Raw genomic sequence first — 23,850 nt, forward strand, 5'->3', positions numbered from 1 at the left:
TCCAGAATCCAGACACTCATCATAGGCTATAGGAGGACAGCGTCTAGAGGCTGTTAGATTTGCAAAAGGAGGCTCAAATAAATATTGATATAATATCTCTGTTGGGGTGCAAAAATTTATGCACCTGTCTAATTTTGTTATGATGCATATTGCATATTTTCTGTTAATCCAATAAACTTAATGTCACTGCTGAAATACTACTGTTACCATAAGGCATATATTAAAAGGAAGTTGCTACTTTGAAAGCTCAGCCAATAATAAACAAAAATCCAAAGAATTAAGAGGGGTTCCCAAACTTTTTTATATGACTGTAATCCTGATCGAAAAAGTAGGTTTGATTGGGTAACAAAATATAACATAATTCATCAGGAAAAGCTTTCACTTTTGCTGCACATATAGAAGTCTTGGTCACGTCATCTGGAATGTCCATCTCTTGTTAAACTATTATCTATTTGGTTCATGATTTAAGTCATAATAGTCTTTTCAAAAAAACATTTATCCTTCACATTCAAAAAACAGATGCATGTAGTACAGTTATAAACATATACTGTATCTCCTAAAATGTGTGTTTTATTAAAGGATGAGCTTGTTCTGTATGTTTTTGCAGAGTATGGAGTCCCAGATGGAAGAATGGTATAAGGAGGTGGGAGATCTTCAGGTACAAGCATCCTCCATCCCTCAGCAAGGACTTATTAAGGGCAATGTTAATGATAAGCAGAATATGGTGGAGACAAGAATTGTAAGGCTCATCGAGCCCCTTAAAGAAAGACGGCGTATTCTTTTAGCGTCCAAGGAGGTCCACCAGGTGACCCGTGACCTTGAGGATGAAATTGTGAGTAAGCTTTAAAATTTCCCTTCTAGTTACAAGCAAAGTGTTAGTAATTCTGAACTGAACGCTGAACATTGACATATCCCTAGAAAGACACACACCCAAGGCAGCTTCAAGGCTGTCTGCTCTCTGTATCGAGCACAGGGGTATCCATTGTGTCCTTTCTCACAGTCACTACTACTTTGCACTTTAATATTCCTGCCTGTTATATTTGATAATTTACTTTTATGAGACACTGTTTCAGATTTTCAAGATAGAAGTCAAGGTAGATAATATTTTGCATATGTACTGCTGCTGTTTTATTGCGTGTTCATGACGTTCCATGGATCTCTGCAGCTAAACAAGTGCAGTCTGTCAGTTAATATATGCATAGTGGAGAGCAATTTTTATATTTTGTAATTTTTACTAATTACCATCTGAATGTGTATATAGTACATAATGTCAATATTATAGAGGGTTTAAGATTTTAAATCATTGAGATGTATAACTTTTGGTGTTTGAGTATTTTTTTGTTTTGGACATTTTTATTAAGAGAACAAATAAAAAAATACATTAAAACAGTAGGGCGGCACGGTGGCGCAGTGGGTAGCGCTGCTGCCTCGCAGTTGGGAGACCTGGGGACCTGGGTTCGCCTCCCAGGTCCTCCCTGCGTGGAGTTTGCATGTTCTCCCCGTGTCTGCGTGGGTTTCCTCCGGGCGCTCCGGTTTCCTCCCACAGTCCAAAGACATGCAGGTTAGGTGGATTGGCGATTCTAAATTGGCCCTAGTGTGTGCTTGGTGTTTGTGTGTGTCCTGCGGTGGGTTGGCGCCCTGCCCAGGATTGGTTCCCTGCCTTGTGCCCTGTGTTGGCTGGGATTGGCTCCAGCAGACCCCCGTGACCCTGTGTTCGGATTCAGCGGGTTGGATAATGGATGGATGGATTAAAACAATAAATCTGTGTCACACTAGGCAGACAATTAGCACTGAGAAAGTTTTGAAAAGGCAAAACAGGTTGCTAACTTTAATGTCAGCCCCATTAATACACTTTACTTTGGTCCCTGTAACATAATTATACATTTCAATGAAATTAAGTATAATGATTACCCATGATTCCTGTTTCCTGTATCCTCCAAAATGTATGCAAAGAACGCAGTCTCACCATCCAATCAATGCATGACATCAGAGTGTTTATCCAGAGAAGAAAATTATCAATCAAGTCATAGGCGGTGGTGAACAATGGAGGATGATATTCGTTGAGTTTCAATGCACGTTTTATAGGCTTATACTGCTGTACTGCTTAAGCAATGCATACAAAGCCTACAGTTGCAGACATGTTGGTCGTGTCAAATTTTAATTTTACTTTGCTACATCTGTGCCTCCTATGTTATGCCAGAACAAATAAAAAAAATGCATTAAAACAATACATACAAAAACACAATTTTATTAGACCTTTTGATTATTTGGAAATGGACACACTGTAAGTGATTTTGCTCAATATTTCATCTTGAGGCTTTACAGGGCTGAAGATAGAATGTGTTGCACTTTATTATAACCACATTGTGCTGACCTTACAGATCTGGATTGAGGAGCGGCTGCCATTGGCAACATCTAAGGAGCATGGGAGTAGTTTGCAAGCTGTCCAGCAGCTGATGAAGAAAAACCAGGTGAGGAAGACTTGATTCGGTTTCTTGAATTAAGAAGAAGATATTTCTTTCTGTATTACAATTGTTTAAATATGTTTTTTTTTACCCATTTCAATACTCTGTTATAATGGATAGCCTTCTAAGATGTAAGGAACAGTGTTACTTTCTGTAATTTAGGGTAATTCATTAGAAAGAAAAAAGTATGTAATACCATTAAGAAAAAGCGCACAGAAGCATAAATACATTCACAAATGACAGTAGAGTATTTGGACCAGAGTCAGAGAAGCTGGGATTAAATATAAGAATACCCAAAACAAAATGGATGGCGATTGGTGAACAACAAGAAACAAGCAGGTGTATGGAATATAAATGTCAAGTGCTGGTAAGATTGGAGAGATTCACATATTTGGTGAAGCGAAATCAAGGCAAAAGGCGACCGAGAGATGGATGTGACAAAGAGATTAGGTTTAGCAGGAAAAGAAAGAGGACTTTGGAGGTGCAGAGACATCAAGCTGTGGACAAACTAAAGAGTCTGTAACGTACTAGTGGTGCCAGTAGCCTTGTATGAAGCTGCAATCTGGACATTTAGCCAAGCAATTGCAGGAAGAGTGAACATGTTTGGCTGCAGATGTTTGAGACAGTTTATGGGAATAAGATAGCCAAGAATGATTAGTAACAAGGATTTGAGAGAAAAGGCTGGTCAAGTGGAGCTAAGCGAAGTAGGCATATTGGGAATGATGAGATGGGCAGGGCATGTGTGGCACATGGACAACTCAAAGACAGCAAGAAGAGTGGATTCCAGTAGGAAGGATAACATCAGGAAGGCCAAAAAAGAGATGAACAGATATGGTGATAGAGGAAGCAAGAGACAGGGGAGCAAGAGGAAGAAACCTGTAGGAAGTGGAACAGCACTGAAGATGACAGAAGAGTGGCTAATTAATTAACTAATGACAAAAGAGTAGTCATTCTTCTTACTTGTTCAGATAACAGAAAGCTTAACAAATTCATCCAGCTAGTTCTTAAATATGGCAGCGACTCTACTTCAGCAATATGACAGCTGACTTTATTCTGAATGGCCTTTAGTCTGCCCTAGACGTACCGTGTTTGACTGTGGGCTTCATCACTACTTAGCTCTGAGAGTTCTGCTGGATTTGCTTTATCCATACCTTTGACCCTTTTGAACACTGAGATTTGTCCCCACAAACTTTTATCTGCTCAAGGCTTAAGAGATCGAGTTTCCCCTGAGTAATGTAAGCCCTTTTTATTTTTTTGTATAGCTTACTGTATATGGTAGATATAAAAGAACATACTGTAAGGAACTAAGCAAAAGCAACAGTTGTTTAAACTCAGCATAGTTTATCATTCCCTATTCATCCACTGTATGCAAAATAATAGGAACTGAGATTTGAAGACCCCTAAGGTAGTACTTTTAACTACACTAATTTGTAACTTGTTCCATTATCCACATCAATCTGTGCATTTCTGCTTCATAGTAAATCTATGGATTTTTTTAAAACACCCCTTTATTTGGAATCTTTATATATAATACGCTACAGTGGCTGTCTGTTTGTCTGTCCAGGATTTTAAATCACCTGTAGCTCGCAAACCGTCTGACTTATTGACCTGAAATTTGGTACACATATACTACGTGACGTCTACTCTCCGCTTTCGGGGTTGTGATTGACCTCCAAGGTTAATTCCTCTTTTTATTTTTATGTTATTTTATTCTAGAATCAAATCTCGGCAGCGGCCAGCAGGGTTGCCGTGCATAACATGCATACGGGCGCCATTCTCATCTCTACCACCATCGCCGTCACTTTCCCTACCTCTTTACGAGTCTTAAATCATTCTTGAGGCAGATTGAACACTTAAGTGCCATCTTAAGTGAAACGTTAAGAAAAACATACTAAGTAATTGCAACATAAACACCAGCTTAATCAGTTTTAATGCGAAAAGATTTAGACGGAAGAAGATAAGCAGTGGGCTGCTAGGGTGCAGAAAAGAAGAGCTGCTCAGGAAGCAGCAAGCACATCAACCTCTGAGGAAACGAATGGTAAACGTACAGAGAAAGAGGATGAAAACTAGGAATGCTCAAGTCAAGTGTATTCACTGCATGTTATCGTGCAGTCCGGTTTGTTTATAATACAATATGTTATTTAGTACATACTCAAAGTTGTTATATAAATCCTAATAACATAAATGCCTTAAACATATAAAGTAGTTGAGTACTAGTTTATAGTAAGATAAATGTTTGTTTTCTTAAAACTAGAGTTTTCATAGTATAAAGAAAATAAGGAAAATGTAGGAAAAAACATTGAACATTTCTTTGGTGGCACGTTATAGCAATAAATCATGAACACCTTTGAGAGGCTCATCCTGGACTATATGAGTCCTCTTATAAAAGACCACCTGGACCCACTGCAGTTTGCCTGTCAAACAAAGATTTGAGTATAAGATTTAACTATCCATCTGCTCTACAGGGCTTATTCCCATATGAACAAAGCTGGCCACACTGTGGCGATTTATGTTTTTTGATTTCTCCAGTGCTTTCTATTCCAACCAGCCACCACTCTTAAGGAGTAAGCAAAGGGGCATTCAAGTGGATGAGCCTTTGGCTTGTTGGATTAATGGACTCTCTTGTTGGGCAGACCACAGTTTATGAGGCTCAAGGAGTGTGTGAACAACACTAGAGCACCACAAGGAACAGTCCTGTCTTGTTGTCTCTTCACCCCGCACACATCAGTCTATAACTGTGACAGCAGGCCTTCTGCTTTCAGACATTCTTGAATGGTCCTGCACTAATGGGGTGTATTGCTGAGGGGGATAACACAGAGTATAGGAGTCAGGTGGAGAATTTAGAGAATTGTCTGCAACTTAACATCAGCAAAACCAAGGAACTGCCTATTGACATTTGACATACCTAAGAGCCCATATGTCTGGTCACTATTCAGGGAGTGGATGTGGAGGTCTTGCACAGCACGTACTTGGGGGTCCACATCATTGACAGGCTGGATTTGTTTCATAACACAGAAGAACAATAGAAGAAAGGGCAGAGCAGGCTCTTTTTCTAGGAGATTGCACTCCTTCAAATGTGGGTAGTGACATCCTTTACATATTTGATAGTATAGCATATTACTGTACTATAGTATACTATTGTATACTATATATTGTAACATAATATTCTGTATACTCTTTGGTAGCCAGTACAATTTCCTATGCTGTAATGTTCTGGGCCGAAAACATCTCTTCAAGAGAGGCCTAACAAACCAACAAATCTAATTAAAAAGGCAAGCTCAGTTATGAGATGCACTCTGGACCCCCAGGGAGGTAGTTATGGTGGAGAGAATGAAGACAAAACTGAGTGCCACTATGAACAATGCTACACATCCTTTCTCTGACACACTAACACTGAGGACTTTCAGCCAACAAATTATTCAGCAGAAGAAGTCAAGAAATGCGAGTGGGGCTCCTTCATACCAACTGCAATATATCTGTATAATGCCACACTGGGACTGGAACTACTCACTTCATCTTCAGCCAAGTCAGAAGTTTTGTTTTAATTTTTCTTTCCTCTTACTCATTTTGGTGTGTATTTAAGAGGGGGTTTATTCCATCCATCCATTTTCCAACCCGCTAAATCCGAACACAGGGTCACGGGGGTCTGCTGGAGCCAATCCCAGCCAACACAGGGCACAAGGCAGGAACCAATCCTGGGCAGGGTGCCAACCCACCGCAGGACACACACAAACACACCCAGCACACACTAGGGCCAATTTAGAATCGCCAATCCACCTACCCTGCATGTCTTTGGACTGTGGGAGGAAACCCACGCAGACACGGGGAGAACATGCAGACTCCACACAGGGAGGACCCGGGAAGCGAACCCAGGTCCCCAGGTCTCCCAACTGAGAGGCAGCAGCGCTACCCACTGAGCCACTGTGCCACCCGGGGGTTTATTGTTTTTCATAATATTATAATATTTTTTTAATGAGCTCTTATAAAAAGCCACATTTCTCTATTGAGAAAAATAAAGTGCTATCTATCTATCTATCTATCTATCTATCTATCTATCTATCTATCTATCTGTCTATCTGTCTGTCTGTCTGTCTGTCTGTCTGTCTGTCTGTCTGTCTGTCTGTCTGTCTATCTATCTATCTATCTATCCTCCCAAAAATAAAGATACTGTAGCATGTAAACTGTGGTGAAGTTCTTCCTCAGAAAATGTGAGTATTCTGTTTTTAGCTTTAAGAAAGGTCTTGAGTAGCACAGATGTCAAAATGTTGTTTTAAGACTTTGCATTTAAAATAGAAACAAGTTCTGAAGTTATTATTATTCTCTATTCATTGTAGAATGTAACTGATGTATTTGTTTCTAATCATGCAGTAAGAGGTAACCACAGACACTCATGTGATGCCTTTGTCTCTGATTAACTTCCCCGTAAAGTAACGTGTGTTGGCATCGATGTTGCTTTGAGTTCAAGTGTGTTTCACATGAGCTCTGGGAAACTGATAATTTGATGTTCAGACTTCACTTTTTAAATCCTAGACAGAATTTGTTATCTCTTAGTGTATTCAACCTTTCTGCCTATCAATCATTTTATTACTTGATTTTCTCTACATAAACCTGTGATTTTGAAATTTTGACCTCATCACAATACCTACTCCATCATCAGTACATATATATGTATAGTGTGTGTGGCAGGAGGCTGGAGGCCAGATCAGCCGGGACGCCTGGAAGGACAGGGAGCCGGATTGTACAACCCCCAGGTCACAAGGGGGCAACGCCCTGGATAGTGTGGGGATTATGGAGGCTCAAACCTTTTGGGGCCTGTGGCCACCGCCAGGGGGTGCTCTGAGCCTCATAGAGCCCAGGACTTCTGCACTTCCGCTACACCAGGGAAGGTGTATGGAGGACCTTCCAGGGACGCGCGGAGTGCTTCCGGGTGCTCATGCGGCACGGGGAGTGAGAGTCAGGTGCTGGAGTAGGACGAAGCTCCAGCGAACAGGACAAAGGTGGCCCACGGATGTTTGAAGGTCTGTGTAAGGGTGACTGGTGCGGGAGCACTGTGTGTGTATGGGGATTGTAATGTTTTATAGTGCTGTTGGTGTCTGTCTGATGATGTTCGAGCTAGTTCTCACTATATATACTATATATATTTGAGTACTGAGAAAAGCGCTATATAAATGTAATGAATTATTATTAATTATTATTATATATACTAGGGGGCTTTGCCCCATGCTCGCTTCGCTCGCTAACCCCCGTATTTGGTTTTCCAGATACACACTTTTAAGATTGTTTTTTCTTTGAATTGTTGCTATTTCATTAGTTTCACTTTTATTTCAGAACTTCTGTAAAAACAATATTTGTAATCTTGCGAGTCCCAATATGCTGAATCTTTTTAATGAGGCCAGGATAGGTTTCTCTGTTTGGAATTTCATCACAGACAAAACGATCTACATCATCAGCAGTTAATAATTTTTTTTTTACAAAGTAACAAAGTAAGTAGAGTTCTGCATTGGACTCCTGTCTGTAAAGTTGTGCTATTTTCCTCTCACAGTTCCAAAAGTACATGGGTTTACCAAGGTGATACCCAGCTTTTGTCTAGGTTTTTGTACAAGGGCTAGACAGAACGTTTTTGACTCCTGGGGTAAATTTAGGTTTTTAAATAAGCAGACAGATAAATATATATACATTAACAAAGTAACCAATAAATGCATGTGCGGTAAACTCCGTTTTTGAAATTCTCAAGATTCTTTATTTGTCACATGCATAGTTATACAGGACAACACACAGTGAAATGCATCCTGATCCGCTTATCAAAAACTGTGCAAAGTTAGAAGAATATCAGTTAGATTAACAAAAAGTCATAGATCGAAAAATAACAGTATAGTAGAACATAATAAATAAGTAAAATTATGTGAATAAAGTAGAATTAAGTGTTAAGGTGCAATAGTGTAGTAATTATTGTGCAAAACCAAAGTTAGACTGGTGCATAGTTAAATGAGGCAGTTTGTTTGTTTGTGCTACTGCGATCTTTCCTTTTTTATATTTTCTAATTTTCCTACTTTCATATCCTTTAACTTTCTCCACATGTGTATAGCGCCAACGTTTTTTTTTTTTTTTTTTTTTGAGCCTTTCTAATTTCCCTGGTTTCATAGTCTCTAACCTCATCTGCATGTGTTTAGCGCCAACGTTTGTAAACGTCTTTATGAAGTTCTACTTTCTTTTACTCACTCATTTAATTCTGAGCCGGATTGGACGTGCTTTTTTTTCAATTCCTCTTGTTCTGGGCTGATAATTACTTTCCTTATTTTCTGAATTTGCACCTCGATTATTCTTTTTTGCTCTTTTTTCTGTCCAACGCATTTGAGTCTCTTTTCTCAGCGCTTTTCTTTGTTCTTCGTTTAATCGTCGATGTTTCATTTCTATCCTATTCATTTCATTTCTACTGTATTGGAGCCCTGGAGCTGTTTGTGCTGCATGACTGCCTTTACACTACTGATTTGTTTTTTTTTTATATTGCTTGTAAGTAGGGTGTGTCTTGCAAGACTCTTGTTCTGTGTTCCCGTGAGACGCACCGTGGCAGGTCTCTTTCATCTCGCGGGTCTTTAAATTATCTTCCAAGAAAAATCATGTATCGTAGACTATCAGGACAGGGGACAGGATTTCTTTTTATAATAGATATATATATATATATATATATATATATATATATACACACTGTATATGTGTATATATCTCTGTAGAGGGAAATCCACAGGACATTTTCATTTGAATCTGTTCCATTAAATTGTTTTATTTTTATATAAAATGATGTATTTTATATACTATGATGTCAGCAGAAAACAATAAGGTCTGTATCTTGGCTAATTTAGTAACTTATTTTTAAGCTGCCGAGTTCAAATTGTCAGCTCAAGCACTGAAGTAAGAGTTTGATAATATTAGTAAAGGGAGTCCTCTGAAGTCACAAGCAAGAGCAGAACTGTCTATACCAAAAGAATGCTCAAAGACTATTTCTTTTTCTTCGCAAAGTTCTTCCTATATATTTCTGCATAGGTTGAACACTCTTTAATGCATGGACCATGAAAAGCTTCTGATGTAGGGAGGACCATGTGGGGGTTGTGGGGTCACAGAGATTGCTGCAGGACTCAGTTTTACAGGGGACAGCACCAGTAGCTGTATGGAGTAATACTGTAAAGATGATTCAATCCATTTAGTGTCCACAAACCCAAAAATTAGAACTTCCTCATCATGATATGGATTTGAGTAAATATAAAAGTTTAACTTACTCACCAATAATAATAATAATAATAATACATTTTATTTATATAGCGCCTTTCCCACGCTCAAGGCACTTACAGAATAAATAAAGAACGGCAGAATATACAGTATATAGCATTGTACAAACCAGATAAATAAACAAAGAAGATTAAGACAGTAAATTCTGAAAAAAAAAACAGACAACATAATTGATGGTCTCGCACACACATACAGGTTACATTAGCATCTTGACAGAGAAGTAAACTGAGAGAAAGGTAATAAAGTCAAGTAGAGCTAAAAGCCTTCCTGAACAGATGAGTTTTGAGTTGTTTTTTAAAAGAATTCATGGAGTCAGCTGACCTGATTAATTTTGGTAGGTCATTCCAGAGTCTGGGCGCTATACAGCTGAAGGCCCTGTCACCCATGGAGTGTAGATTAGTGAGGGGCACAACAAGATTACCAGAATCAGAGGACCTTAGTGGGCGGGCAGGCACATAGTGATGGAGAAGGTCACTGATGTAGTTTGGTGCGAGGTTATTTAAAGCTTTGTAGGTTATTAGTAGGATTTTATATTCGATTCTGTAGGACACAGGGAGCCAGTGAAGACGGAGCAGGATGGGTGTGATGTGCTCGCTGCTGCTGGTTCGATTAAGGACTCTTGCTGCTGAGTTTTGAATAAGCTGGAGCTGTGATAGAAGATTAGAAGGGGCACCTGCCAGTAGGGAATTACAATAATCGATGCGGGATGTGATAAAAGCATGGACAAGTTTCTCAGCATTAGAGAAGGAGAGGAAGGAGCGAACACGGGATATGTTACGGAGGTGAAAGTAAGAAAGCTTCTTAATGTGATTTATGAGGGCGGAATAAGTGAGGGAGGAATCAAAAATGACACCAAGATTTTTTACAGTAGAGGCAGGTCTGATGAGATCACTGCCAAGATGGACTGGGAAGGAGCTCACTTTATTAAGTTGCATTTTAGTCCCAATTTGCAGGAGTTCAGTTTTATTGCAATTCAATTTTAAAGAGTTCTGCTCCATCCAGGTTTTAATTTCACTAAGGCAGATTGTGAGCTGAGAAAGCTCTGATGAAGTTTCACTTTTAACATTGAAGTAGAGCTGAGTATCATCTGCATAAAAATGATAACCCAATCCATAACTACGGATAATATGGCCAAGGGGAAGCATATAAATACAGAAAAGCAGAGGACCGAGGACAGAGCCCTGAGGGACTCCTTGTGTGACTGGCGCTGAGCTGGATCTGCTGTTGCCAAGACTAACAAACTCTTGCCTATCAGTCAGATAGGACTTGAACCACTGGAGGGCAGTGCCAGAGATACCCAGCATGTTCTCCATTCTGGACAGTAGGATGTCATGTCTAACAGTGTCAAATGCTGCACTGAGGTCTAACAGAATTAATATGCTAGTTTGTCCAGAGTCTGCTGCCATAAGCAAATCATTGGTTATCCATAGCAGAGCAGTTTCACAGCTGTGCCGCGCCCTGAAACCAGACTGAAAGGGTTCCATCAAATTATTAGAGGTTAGGTAACTGGTGAGTTGGGAAGCTACAACATGCTCAAGAACTTTTGACAGGAAAGGTAAGTGGGAAATAGGCCAGAAGTTGTTAAGATTGTCAGCATCAAGACCAGACTTTTTTAACATTGGGGTTACAGAAGCAATTTTAAAAGTGAGCGGCACAGAGCCAGTGTCAAGGGATGAGTTTATTATTGTTGTAACAGTCGGGATTATGGCATGAAGGCAGGATTTAAGTAGTGTGGTGGGGATGGGGTCCAGGACACAAGTAGTCGGCCTCATCTTACAAAGCAGGTTATTAACAAACGCAGATGTGACTGGTGAGAACTTAGAGAAGGAGCTGGATGGAGTGGGAAAACAGGGAGAGATATAAACAGATGATGTATTTATGTTAGTTAAATTATTTAGATCTTTAATTTTGTTACAGAAAAAGTGGAGGAATTCCTCACAGACTTCAGTAGAAGAGGTAGTTGGGCCAGATGCGGGTTCGAGTAGTTTATTAACTACAGAGAACAAAACCCTTGGGTTATCATGGCCACTTTCTATTATTCTGCCATAATGGGTGTTCTTGGCAGAAGTTAGTGCTTCTCTGTAAGCTCTTTGGTGGTCAGAGAAAGCCTGGATGTGCACGGTGAGGCCAGTCTTACGTGACATTCTCTCAAGGCGTCGGCCAGCTGCTTTCATAGATCGCAATTCTGAGTTATACCAAGGAGCTGAACGTTTAAAGGAAACCTCCTTATGTTTTAAAGGAGCTGTTTTATCTAATGCTGAGTGAAGGGCTGTGTTATAGTGGTGAACAAAACTATCTAGTGTTGATGGAATAGGTGCAGACAGTAAAAGATCAGAAATGGATCCAGAAAGGATAGACGGACAGATATTTTTAAGGTTTCTGTAAGAAATTTGTCGTTTACAGGTAAGAGGTGGGAGAGGTAATGAGACAGTGAAAAATACTGCTTTATGGTCAGAGAGTCCCAAATCAGTGCTGTAAATGTTGGCAACAGATAGTCCAGAAGTGCAGATCAGGTCCAATATATGACCGCCACAATGGGTTGGAAAATCAACATGTTGTGTCAAGTCAAAACAGTCCAGTAAGGATAGGAATTCATTTCTCAGTTTAGATGTGGGGGTGTCAATATGGATGTTGAAATCACCAAGAAGGATAATTCTCTGAGAGTAAGAGCTTAGGTGGGTCAAAAGTTCAATCAGATCGGATAAGTAGGATGCATTGTATTTTGGGGGACGATAAAGAACAATGAGTGAGACAGGACCTGATTCCGTTGTTAGTTTAAGAGCCAGGCACTCAAAAGACAATGGGCAGTCAATTGGGATTCTTTTAACGTTTAAGTCTTCTCTGATAATTACTGCCAGCCCTCCGCCTTGTCTTGAGCTGCGAGGCTCTGAGTGGAAAGTGAAACCAATTGGAGTCGCCTCTGTGAGACACGCAAATTCGTTTGGTTTTTGCCAAGTCTCCGTTAGACACAGAATATGAAGTTTGGTGTCAGTGATGAGTTCTGACAACACCAATGCTTTGCCATTAAGAGACCTCGAGTTAAACAGTGCAATATTACATAATGAGGCTTCTTTCTGCACAGAGCCGCAATCAGGGTTTATTTCCACATAATGTAAATTTGGCACACTGACAATTCTATTTCCAGGGTCATGAGAAGGACGGCGTATTCCTGAGCAAATGCTGCCGGTGGTCTTTTCATTCGCAGCCCGGCGGTGGCGGCGACCTGACCCGCGATGTATATATTTCAGGCGCTGCAAAATACCGGCGTCCTTTAGGATGTTGCAGTCAGACCATTTGCTCTGGACAAACTGTTTAATAAGAAGAAGTTTGTCATGAGAGTATTTTAGCATGATGCTGAGTAATACTTATCTGAATAGCAGTGGAGAAGCAGCACAGCAGAGTGGAACCGGTAGGACAGGCGGGTGTGGTAGCGTAGGTGAGCAGCCATAGCAATCAGCAGAAAGCATAGCAAGAGGAGGTAGCAGGAGTTGGAGGTTCCAATACACAGCCACAGACAGTAACGCTTGGTAATTTCAGGCGTGATCGCCCCGGAGCCAAAAGCCAGGTTAATAAGAACATCAGATCAGTTCCCAGTCGTAGAGTACTGTAAGATGAAACGGGAGCAGATCAGCAAAGCGAATTAAATATAATCACGGAGACAGATCATCCCGAAGTCCTAGATTGCCAGGCACAAAGAAATACTTGAAGGTTCTCATCCCGTGATCCACAGACTCAGCTGTTCCCAGTCAAAGTAGAGTCCATAAAATCTGTAAATATAAGCCAAATCCATACAATTCGAGTCAGCTGTATCCACGAACTATACGTACAATAAAAGAAATAAAACAACGTAAGAAAGTGTAGAATTAGGCGAATTTTGCGAAAAGTGTTGTTTACAGGGAGGAGCGGCAACAACATGCGTGCGCCAGCGTCCCCTCACCTGTCATGTATATAGGGAAGAAAGAGGTGGTTCAAACCATCCTTAGTCATTGTTTTCTACCATCTCCCAAACAGTCAATTGGCAAGTGCTATAGAAAGAATTGTTCTTCATTCTGTTTCATTGTGTTTAAGCTCTATTATATCATTTTCTTTCTTTTCCATTTTCTAAATATTTTTCATCTTGTGTGTGCACAAAACACACAATAAGCGAGTAGCACTTTTGTTTATTTGGCATTACTTAGTTACTATATGCAGGAGGACAGTGGTTTGGTATTTCTCTCTAACTGCCTCTTAGCTTCCCTAGTACTGTATCATTTTTAACTATTGCTCTCATGTTGTCATATGCCTAATGGTAAGCACTGGAGTCTTATAAGCCTTATACAGCTTTTTTTCTTTTCCTTTGCAGATACGTTTTTTATCTCCTTAATCTTTGACTGTCTTCACAATTTAAAAGCTTATCTCAATTTATCACTCTTAGAATTTGCTGCATGTGATCAAATGATCAAAATTTTCCGTACTAAAATTAAACTTAACAGTTTACTGAGAAATGTATTATATTATTTTCAATAACAATTACACTGCGGTGGGCTGCCTTCCTGCCCGGGGTCTGTTTCCTGCCTTGCATTCTGTGTTGGCTGGGATTGGTTCCAGCAGACCCCCGTAACCCTGTAGTTAGGATATAAGGGGTTGTATAATGGATGGATGGATTACAATTACACCCTGAATTCTATTCTAGTTATTACAAGATATTAAATTTGGCCAGGCTTCCCCTCTCATTGTGTTTTGACATGCTGTGTTAAAAAACAATCACTGAATTACATCTACAGCTCCTACTCTTGTACTTTGCTGTTTGTAAGGTTAGCCCGGTTAATATTTGGGTCATTATGATGGTGTAACTGAAGATGACAAAGTATTTTTGATCTGACATGGCTCATTGATTCACATCATTCTTTCCCTATTTTAGTCTCTGCAGCGTGAGATCATAGGACATCAGTCGAGGATGGAAGATGTGCTGGACAGAGCAGGCCTCATTGCCTCAATCCGCAGTCCAGAGGCAGACTGTGTGCGGGCCAGCTTGGACTGTCTACGTCAGTTATGGGATATGCTGCGCTCAGAAACTGAGTGCAGGCAGAGAATGCTGGATGGAATGTACCAAGCACAGCAATACTACTTTGACGTGGCAGAAGTGGAGGCTTGGCTCAGTGAGCAAGAACTGCACATGATGAATGAAGAGATGGGAAAGGTAGGTGGTTCCTGTTATGGCAATCACAAAAACTAAAAGAGGGTGAGTTAGATCGCAGTATGAGTAACTGCCACTCACTCTTTTGTGTGTACCCGAAATCTTCGAATAGTCTGCTGACAAAAGGAAAGCGAGAACAACTGCTAAGATGTAATTGGAAACAAATCAGGAGATGTACCTCTTTTTTAACAGTCAGGTCTGGTCAGGTCAGGTTGGGGAGCATGCACTGGTACAGTATGTCGCTGCACATACAACACGACGAAACTGCTTGGGATCCTGGTTGTCAACACCCCAGGAAGACACACGGTCCAGTCCCACCCTCTGGAAATGACCCTCTATCTGCTGCAGCCAGGTGTTATATGGGTGTCCCCTTGGCCTGGTCCAGCCACTTGGGTCCTCAACAATGAGGATCCTGTGAATCAGATCACCCTCTGGGAATTGCACCACTTGGCCGTAGTGCTGTAACTGATGCTCTCTATTAGAAGTGGGTAATGTGCCTCATTTCGGAGTACATGTGCAACCACTCATTCGACACAAAGTCAAACCAGCAGTACCCAAGGATTCTCCGAAAAGACTCACCAAAGAAGTGCAGTCTTCTTCTAAGGTCACTGGATAGTGACCATGTGCCACAACCAATAACAAGACAGGAAGCACCAGGACTCTAAAGAATTGGACCTTCGTCCTTTTGTATAGATATCTCTAGCACCACACATCCCTTTCCAGCGACTTCATGACCCCCCATGCTCGCCCAATCCGTCTACTGACATCATGACCCCCCTTATTCTTAAATATCGGCACCAGTACACTTCTTCTCCACTCCTCAGGCATCCACTCACTTTCCAAGATTCCATTAAACAATCTGGTTAAAAACTCCACTGCCATCTCTCCTAAACACCTCCATGCTTCCATAGGTATGTCATCTGGACTAACGGCCTTTCCATTTTTCATCTTCATAGCTGTCCTTACTTCCTCCTTGCTAATCCGTTGCACTTCCTGATTCACTATCTCCACATCATCCAACCTCTTCTCTCTCTCGTTCTCTTCATTCATCAGCCTCTCAAAGTACTCTTTCCATCTGCTCAACACACTCTCCTCGCTTATGAGTACGTTTCCATCTTTATCTTTTAACACCCTAACCTGCTGCACATCTTTCCCAGCTCAGTCCCTCTGTTTAGCCAATCGGTACAGGTCCTTTTCTCCCTCCTTAGTGTCCAACCTCTCCTACAACTCATCATATGCCTTTTCTTTAGCCTTCGCCACCTCTCTCTTCACCTTGCGCCTTATCTCCTTGTACTCTTGTCTACTTTCTGCATCTCTCTGACTGTCCCACTTCTTCTTTGGCATCCTCTTCCTCTGTATACTCTCCTGTATTTCCTTATTCCACCACCAGGTTTCCTTTTCCTCTTTCCTCTTTCCAGATGTCACGCCAAGCACCCTTCTTGCTGTCACCCTTACTACATCTGCTGTAGTTTCTCAGCTCTCTGGCAACTCTTCACTGCCACCCAGTGCCTGTCTCACCCCCTCCCTAAACACAACCTTGCAGTCTTCCTTTTTTAACTTCCACTATTTGATCCTTGGCTCTGTCCTCACTCTCTTCTTCTTCTTGATCTCCAACGTCATCCTACAGACCACCATCCTATGCTGCTTAACTATACTTTCCCCTGCCACCACTTTGCAGTCTTCAATCTCCTTCAGATCAACTCTTCTGCATAGGATGTAATTTACCTGTGTGCATCTTCCTCCACTCTTGTATGTAACCCTATGTTCCTCCCTCTTCTTAAAATACGTATTCACCACAGCCATGTCCATCCTTTTGGAAAAATCCACTATCCTCTGACCTTCTTCATTCCTCTCCTTGACAACATACCTACCCATTACCTCCTCATCTCCTCTGTTACCTTCACCAATATGCCTATTGAAATCCGCTAGATTCTAGTAAGTACAGGACCCAGCACTTCAGGTGGTGCATTTTGGCGTGAACCCTGTAAACTGTAAGATCTGAGGCTCTCATAAGTGTATGGCTTTCACTTTTCTTCTCTTCTTTCAGGTCCTGCTGCTCATGGGCTTTTATCCTTGGTATTAAATTAAGACGTACCACCCACAAGTATTGACCTACTCACGACTAGTTCTAGTGATCTAATTACTAAAGTACTCTTGTATTGGCACTCCTTTAACTTTGGGTTTATCCCCCTTCAGATAGGAAACCTACCATTAAGGTTCTTGTTCCAGCCCTTGGACAAGTCATCTCATTAGAGTGCATTAAACAATGTATTGTTTCAAGAGCCAAATCACATAGCAGAACATCTTTCCTTGTAGGATGAGGCCAGCACCCTTCAGTTCCTAAAGAAGCATCTTGTTATTGAACAAACAATTGAGGACTACGCTGAAACTATTGGCCTGCTGTCCCAACAGTGCCGCTCCCTGCTTGAGATGGGGCACCCTGAAAGGTAGGTGGCTAATATTTATAGCCATATCATTCGAGCAGTATATAATTTAATTCTGTTAGGACATTTTGTAAAAGAGCTTCTCCTGATCGTATTTTATGATTGAAATGATAAGAAAGGATTATTACATTGGATGGTACAAAGTGAGATACTGGCTGGTATATCAAGGGTATAATGATAGAAGTATTGTTATTTGTTTGGTCTTACCAGTAAATTCATTGTCTCTACAACATTAAGTAATGAAGACAAAGAAAAAGTTATATGGTATGTGGTAGCTAGTCTTCTATAATACTCTGATGGTGTCCGTCAAGGATGTTTGGTTGGCAAAGAAAGCAACTTGAAATGACAGCAATTCCCTAGACAGAGTGTGGACCACTTGAACTTGACCAGTGGCCTGATAAGAACGAGTTGGAGGGTTTAGTCGATATTAAATATATGGCTTACATATTTGAATGTTCATAGAATGGCTCTTCTTTTCATGGTAAAAAGCAAGTCTACACGCAGGCTTCAAAAACTACAACTCCGGTTTTAAAATAGTTGGGACAGTATGGCAGATGCAAATCAAAACATAATGGAGTGATTTGTAAATTCTGTTCCCCCTGTACTACATTAAAAACACTACAGTCAGTCATTGTCAAACCCACTTAGTCCTGAACAGGGTCATGGGGTCTGCTGGAGACTATCCTTGCTAGCACAGGGCACAAGGCAGGACAAACCCTGGATGGGGCGTCAGTCCATCGCAGGGCCAACACACACATAGCCCAACCACACACTAGGGCCAATTTTGCCCTGCATGTCTTTGGACTGTGGGAGAAAACCAGAGCACCTGGAGGAAACCGACCCAGACAACAGGAGAACATGCACAACTCCACACAGCAACTCATTATTTAATGGTTTATCTTGTGAATGTAATTATTTTGTGAAAATATACACTCATATCAAATCTGATCACTGCAACACACTCCTAAAAGTTGGGACAGCTGAGTGTTTACCCCTGTTTCTTTTAATAATACTTATTTAGCATTTGGGCACTAAAGACATGTTAGTTTAGATTAGCAAGTGGATTTTTCCCCATTCATCCCTGATGCAGGTCTTCAGCTACCAGGGCCTTTGTTGCCATATTTTGGACTGCATAATGCGCCACATAGCTCAGGACCAATCTTGTACCTGCACTCTCTGCTTCCGAAGCTACGCACTTGTACTCTGGGCAGAGCGTAGTTTGAAATATTCCTGCTGGAAAATGCAGGAAGGTCCATGGAGAAGACGTTGTCTGGATGGCTGCATATGTTGCTTGAAAACTTGTATATATCTTTCTTCAATAATGGTTTCCTCACAGTTGTGCATCTTACTCATGCCAAAGGCACTGACACATCCCCCATACCTCGAAAGATGACGGCTTTTGATGATGGCTGAAATGTTGACTTGTTGGACCACGAAACACAATTCCACTGTGCTACATGTCCAATGAGCCTAAGCCCAGAGACATTAACGGTGCTTCTGGACAGTGTTAAATGTTTAGCTTCCTCTTTGCATAATAACGCTTTAAGTTGCATCTGTGGATGCAACAGGCGATGACTGACAAAGGTTTACTGGAATATTCCTGAGCCCATGTCATGATGTCCATTACAGAATCCAATGGTTTTTAAGACATTGACGTCTGAAAGATTGGAGATCACGTTCTGAATGTGGTTTTCTGCCTTGCCTTTTACGCACAAAAATTTAAATTCATTCCTGGAATCTTTTAACTAAATTGTGCACAATAGAGGGTAAAATGCAAAAAAAAATGCTACTGATTTGTGTTTGGGGAATGTTCTCAGAGTGCTGGTACATTCGCTGATGCAGTCTGATGTGAGCCTCGACCCATCCTTGTCCTTTAAAGTCTGGGACCTTTTTGGAGGTTCCTTATATGTTACTTACAAGGTTTACCTACCTTGGCAGTGACATTCATGTCTCTGGTGACTCTTCCTATGAAGTCAGTAGACGGATTGGGAGAGCATGGGGGGTCATAAGGTTGCTGGAAAGGGGTGTGTGGCGCTCCTGATATCAATGCAAAAGGATGAAGGTCCAAGTCTTTAGAGTCCTGTTGCTTCCTGTCTTGCTATATGGTTGCGAGACATGGATGCTGTCCAGTGACCTGAGATGAAGACTGGGCTCTTTTGGTACTGTGTCTCTTCGGAGAATCCTTGGGTACTGTTGGTTTGACTTTGTGTCGAATGAGGGGTTGCTCATGGAATCCCGAATGAGGCACATTACCTGCATTGTGAGGGAGTGTCAGCTATGGCACTACGGCCATGTGGAGTGTTTCCCCGAGGGTGATCCGGCTCATAAGATCCTCATTGTTGGGGACCCGAGTGGCTGGACCAGGCCAAGGGGTCGCCCACATAACACCTGGCTGCAGCAGATAGAGGGTCACTTCTGGAGGGTGGGACTGGAGCGTGTGTCTGCCTGGGGGGTTGCCAACCGGGATCCCGAGTTGTTTCATCATGTAGTGGGTGTGGTAACGAACTGTACCAGTGCATGCTCCCCAACTTGACTTGACTTGACTTATATGTTATGAACACGATTGCCTCACCTGTTTAACATCACCTATTTATTTTACATTGTTATTAGCCCTAAACTAGCCCGTCCCAACTTTTTTGGAATTTCAGACTAAACCTATATCTTCAAAGAACAGTGCAGTTGTTTAGGCAAAACATAAAACTCCTTTTTTTTTCCTCAGAATTCTACACACAACACCCCATAATGACAACGTGAAAAAAGTTTACTTGAGGTTTTTGCAAATTTATTAAAAATAAAAAAACTGAGAAATCCCATGTACATAAGTATTCACAGCCTTTGCTCAATACTTTGTCGATGCACCTTTGGCAGCAATTACAGCCTCAAGTCTTGTTGAATATGATGCCACAAGCTTGGCACACCTATCCTTGGCCAGTTTCGCCCATTCCTCTTTGCAGCACCTCTCAAGCTCCATCAGGTTGGATGGGAAGCGTCGGTGCACAGCCATTTTAAGATCTCTCCAGAGATGTTCAATCAGATTCAAGTCTGGGCTCTGGCTGGGCCACTCAAGGACATTCACAGAGTTGTCCTGAAGCCACTCCTTTGATATCTTGGCTGTGTGCTTAGGGTCGTTGTCCTGCTGAAAGATGAACCGTCGCCCCAGTCTGAGGTCAAGAGCACTCTGGAGCAGGTTTTCATCCAGGATGTCTCTGTTCATTGCTGCAGTCATCTTTCCATTTATCCTGACTAGTCTCCCAGTCCCTGCCCCACAGCATGATTCTGCCACCACCATGCTTCACTGTAGGGATGGTATTGGCCTGGTGATGAGAGGTGCCTGGTTTCCTCCAAACGTGACGCCTGGCATTCACACAAAAGAGTTCAATCTTTGTGTCATCAGACCAGAGAATTTTCTTTCTCATGGTCTGAGAGTTCTTCAGGGTCCTTTTGGCAAACTCCAGGCAGGCTGCCATGTGCCTTTTATTAAGGAGTGGCTTCTGTCTGGCCACTCTACCATACAGGCCTGATTGGTGGATTGCTGCAGAGATGGTTGTCCTTCTGGAAGGTTCTCCTCTCTCCACAGAGGACCTCTGGAGCTCTGACAGAGTGATCATCGGGTTTTTGGTCACCTCCCTGACTAAGGCCCTTATCGCTCAGTTTAGATGGTCGACCAGCTCTAGAAAGAGTCCTGGTGGTTTCGAACTTCTTCCACTTACGGATGATGGAGGCATCTGTGCTCTTTGGGACCTTCAAAGCAGCAAATTTTTCTGTAACCTTCCCCAGATTTGTGCCTCGAGACAATTCTGTCTCAGAGGTCTACAGACATTTCCTTTGACTTCATGCTTGGTTTGTGCTCTGACATGAACTGTCAACTGTGGGACCTTCGATAGACAGGTGTGTGCCTTTCCAAATCATGTCCAATCAACTGAATTTACCACAGGTGGACTCCAATGAAGCTGCAGAAACATCTCAAGGATGATCAGGGGAAACAGGATGCACCTGAGCTTAATTTTGAGTTTCATGGCAAAGGCTGTGAATACTTATGTACATGTGGTTTTACAATTTTTTTATTTTTAATAAATTTGCAAAAATCTCAAGTAAACTTTTTTCACGTTGTCATTATACTTTCTGGATGCACTGTATATTGAGTAATTTACCTTTAAAAATCTCAATAATCTTGTAAATGTGTCCCCTGTAAGGGTCGGCTGGCATCCCAACCCAGCCGGGATGCCCCCCAAAAGATAGACGGATGGGGGAAGGTGGTTGCTTTAGGGCACTGCCTCCCCCAAAATGCTAGATGGCAGCTTTCCTGGTCTACAGTGGTGTCCCAGATTCCCACAGGGCACCATGGGAGTTGGAGTTCGATATCTCAACCCTGTTGGGGGACCCCTGGGTACAACCAGTGGGTGCTGTGAAAGTGACATATGCCATGACGTTTACGCCTACTTGGTAAGCAAGTAGTTTTGGGTTAGCCAATATAAAAGGACTGGACCGACCTCACAGAAATGAGGCAGAGTCGGGTGGAAGATAGACAAAGCTTTGGAAGGAGAGAAGACAAAGAAAGAAGAAGAATTGTGTGTGTTATTTATTATTTACTTGTGGCTGCGGTTTTGGGAAACGCTGTGTGAAAAGTTTCCTGAAAAGTAAAAAGCTCTTGGTGCTTTTAACTTGTGTCTGGTGTCTTTTGTGTTGGGTTTGAGGAGCAACAGTGCCCCCTAACACCCCCATGAAGCTTAGACACTCAATTGACTGTCTGGGAGTTGGGATATCCCACAAAGCATCAAGCAGTGTGAGGAAATGACACAGTCAACAACTCAGGGGTCTGGACGATTGCCGCGCTCCTTTAAGCAGTAAAACTGTGTTGACTTGCTTTGTCCCCCAATAACACTAGGACTGCAGTTCAAAAACAGCTGCACAGTTAAAGTTGCTGCTCTCCTGCCAGGACCACCAGCAGCAGAGATAGGCTGAGTGTAAGCAGCAAGTGTTGCATCCAATTCATTTCCCCTTGTCTCCCCCTGGCAAAAATGTCAATCAAACCTCAAAATCAGTGACGTTTCATGATCAGGGCTTGCTCAGAAATCAATCCTAAACCTCACTCTTCTCTACAGATCATTGCAAGGTCAAAATTCCATTATTCGTTTTTACGAACACTACAGCTGCAGCAAGGAACCCACAAGAAGGCACTTTTTTGCAGGTCATTAACAGGTGACAATTGCTCATGCAATGTTTGATTCTTTTCATATCATAGAAGAGGAGCACTGGGTATTAAATGACCTACAAATGACAGCACGCTGCCAGACACCAATTGCACCAACATAAAGTTGGCCAACGCACCTCACTCAATTTTGGTGAATTGTGATGCAGCCTTCCTCTTTGTTGTGCCCCCTGAAATGCCATCTCACATCCCCATTTGGGAACCCCTGGATTAGAGAGGATTAGGAAGCAAGAACGGCATGAAGCACATTAGGAACTCTTGCTCTTATTCTTCCTCGCGCTCACCACCTCCTCTCCTGTTTCCTCTTCCTTCCTTCCTGATCCATTGCTCCAAAACAAGTGAACTGACCTACAGCCCTTTTATCTGTCTATCCTAAGGCTATGACTGCTGTGTGAACAACTGTGACTCGTAGTGTTTGCACCTGGGGAACTGTGTGCTAAACATCGTGTTCCAGCTCTGACGACTTGAGTTAATGATACTGAAGCCAGTGCTTTTGAAATGAGCACAGAGTGAAGCCAAAGATACATGAAGGTGTCTGTGTGTAGAGCGTTGCACAAAACATGAAACAAATCTGAATCATGTGTCAAAATAGTGGAATCGTGTTTATAGTTTTGGGAAATGAGTTTGTATTTTAGTAGATGGCAGTATGGTTTGAGATCTCTAGTTAATAAGTTTGGTAATAGTGTAATTACAATTTCTGAATTGTTTCTTTTGTAGTTTTTAACTGTGGAGCAGAGGGGGAAATTAACGAAAAATGTGTCATTGCCCCAAACATTAGGGATGGAACTGTAGATTGTTTTGAGTAACCGTTTCAGGAGCACATGTCTCCAGACAAAGCAGCTTAAGGGTCACAAAACCTCCCCAACAATGTCAATGTTACATTCCTAGGAGGGAAAATAAAATTTTATAATACAATATTAAAGTAATACAGTAGAATGATCGTTTACACTTTCAGCTGTTAAACTATTGGCATTTTTGACAATGATCAACCGAAAAAGTCTTTTTAAAGTCAAAGTGAGTTCAATAATTAAATAATTACAAATATAAAAACCTATTTTAACAAATACAAAACAATTATTTTACGTTTTATATTTAGAATTTATTTAGACCAATTTGAATAGACCTGCTTTCAGTTTGACATTGAAGAGTATGTTTCTATTGATCTGTTGAGTCAAAAAAGCAAACTAAATCCACTGAGAATCAACTATCATCATCCCCAGGGGGAAAATTGGCTTTTTACAGAAGCTCTTTAAATATTAAGTAAATAAATAG

General features: G+C 41.5%; 1 protein-coding gene across 1 annotated transcript in view; it reads left to right on the forward strand.

Moving 5' to 3' along the window:
• Positions 1–23,850, forward strand: part of LOC114647794 (spectrin beta chain, non-erythrocytic 4-like) — a 432,215-nt gene that overhangs the window by 289,728 nt on the left and 118,637 nt on the right. Inside the window, exons 22-25 of the mRNA XM_028796437.2 lie at positions 608–832; positions 2,382–2,471; positions 14,650–14,928; positions 17,242–17,372. Of these exons, the coding sequence (XP_028652270.1) occupies positions 608–832; positions 2,382–2,471; positions 14,650–14,928; positions 17,242–17,372 (725 nt within the window). The remainder of the gene's footprint in view (positions 1–607; positions 833–2,381; positions 2,472–14,649; positions 14,929–17,241; positions 17,373–23,850) is intronic.

The sequence above is a fragment of the Erpetoichthys calabaricus genome, chromosome 1 (genome assembly GCF_900747795.2).
Source record: "Erpetoichthys calabaricus chromosome 1, fErpCal1.3, whole genome shotgun sequence".
Classification (NCBI taxonomy): Eukaryota; Metazoa; Chordata; class Cladistia; order Polypteriformes; family Polypteridae; genus Erpetoichthys; species Erpetoichthys calabaricus.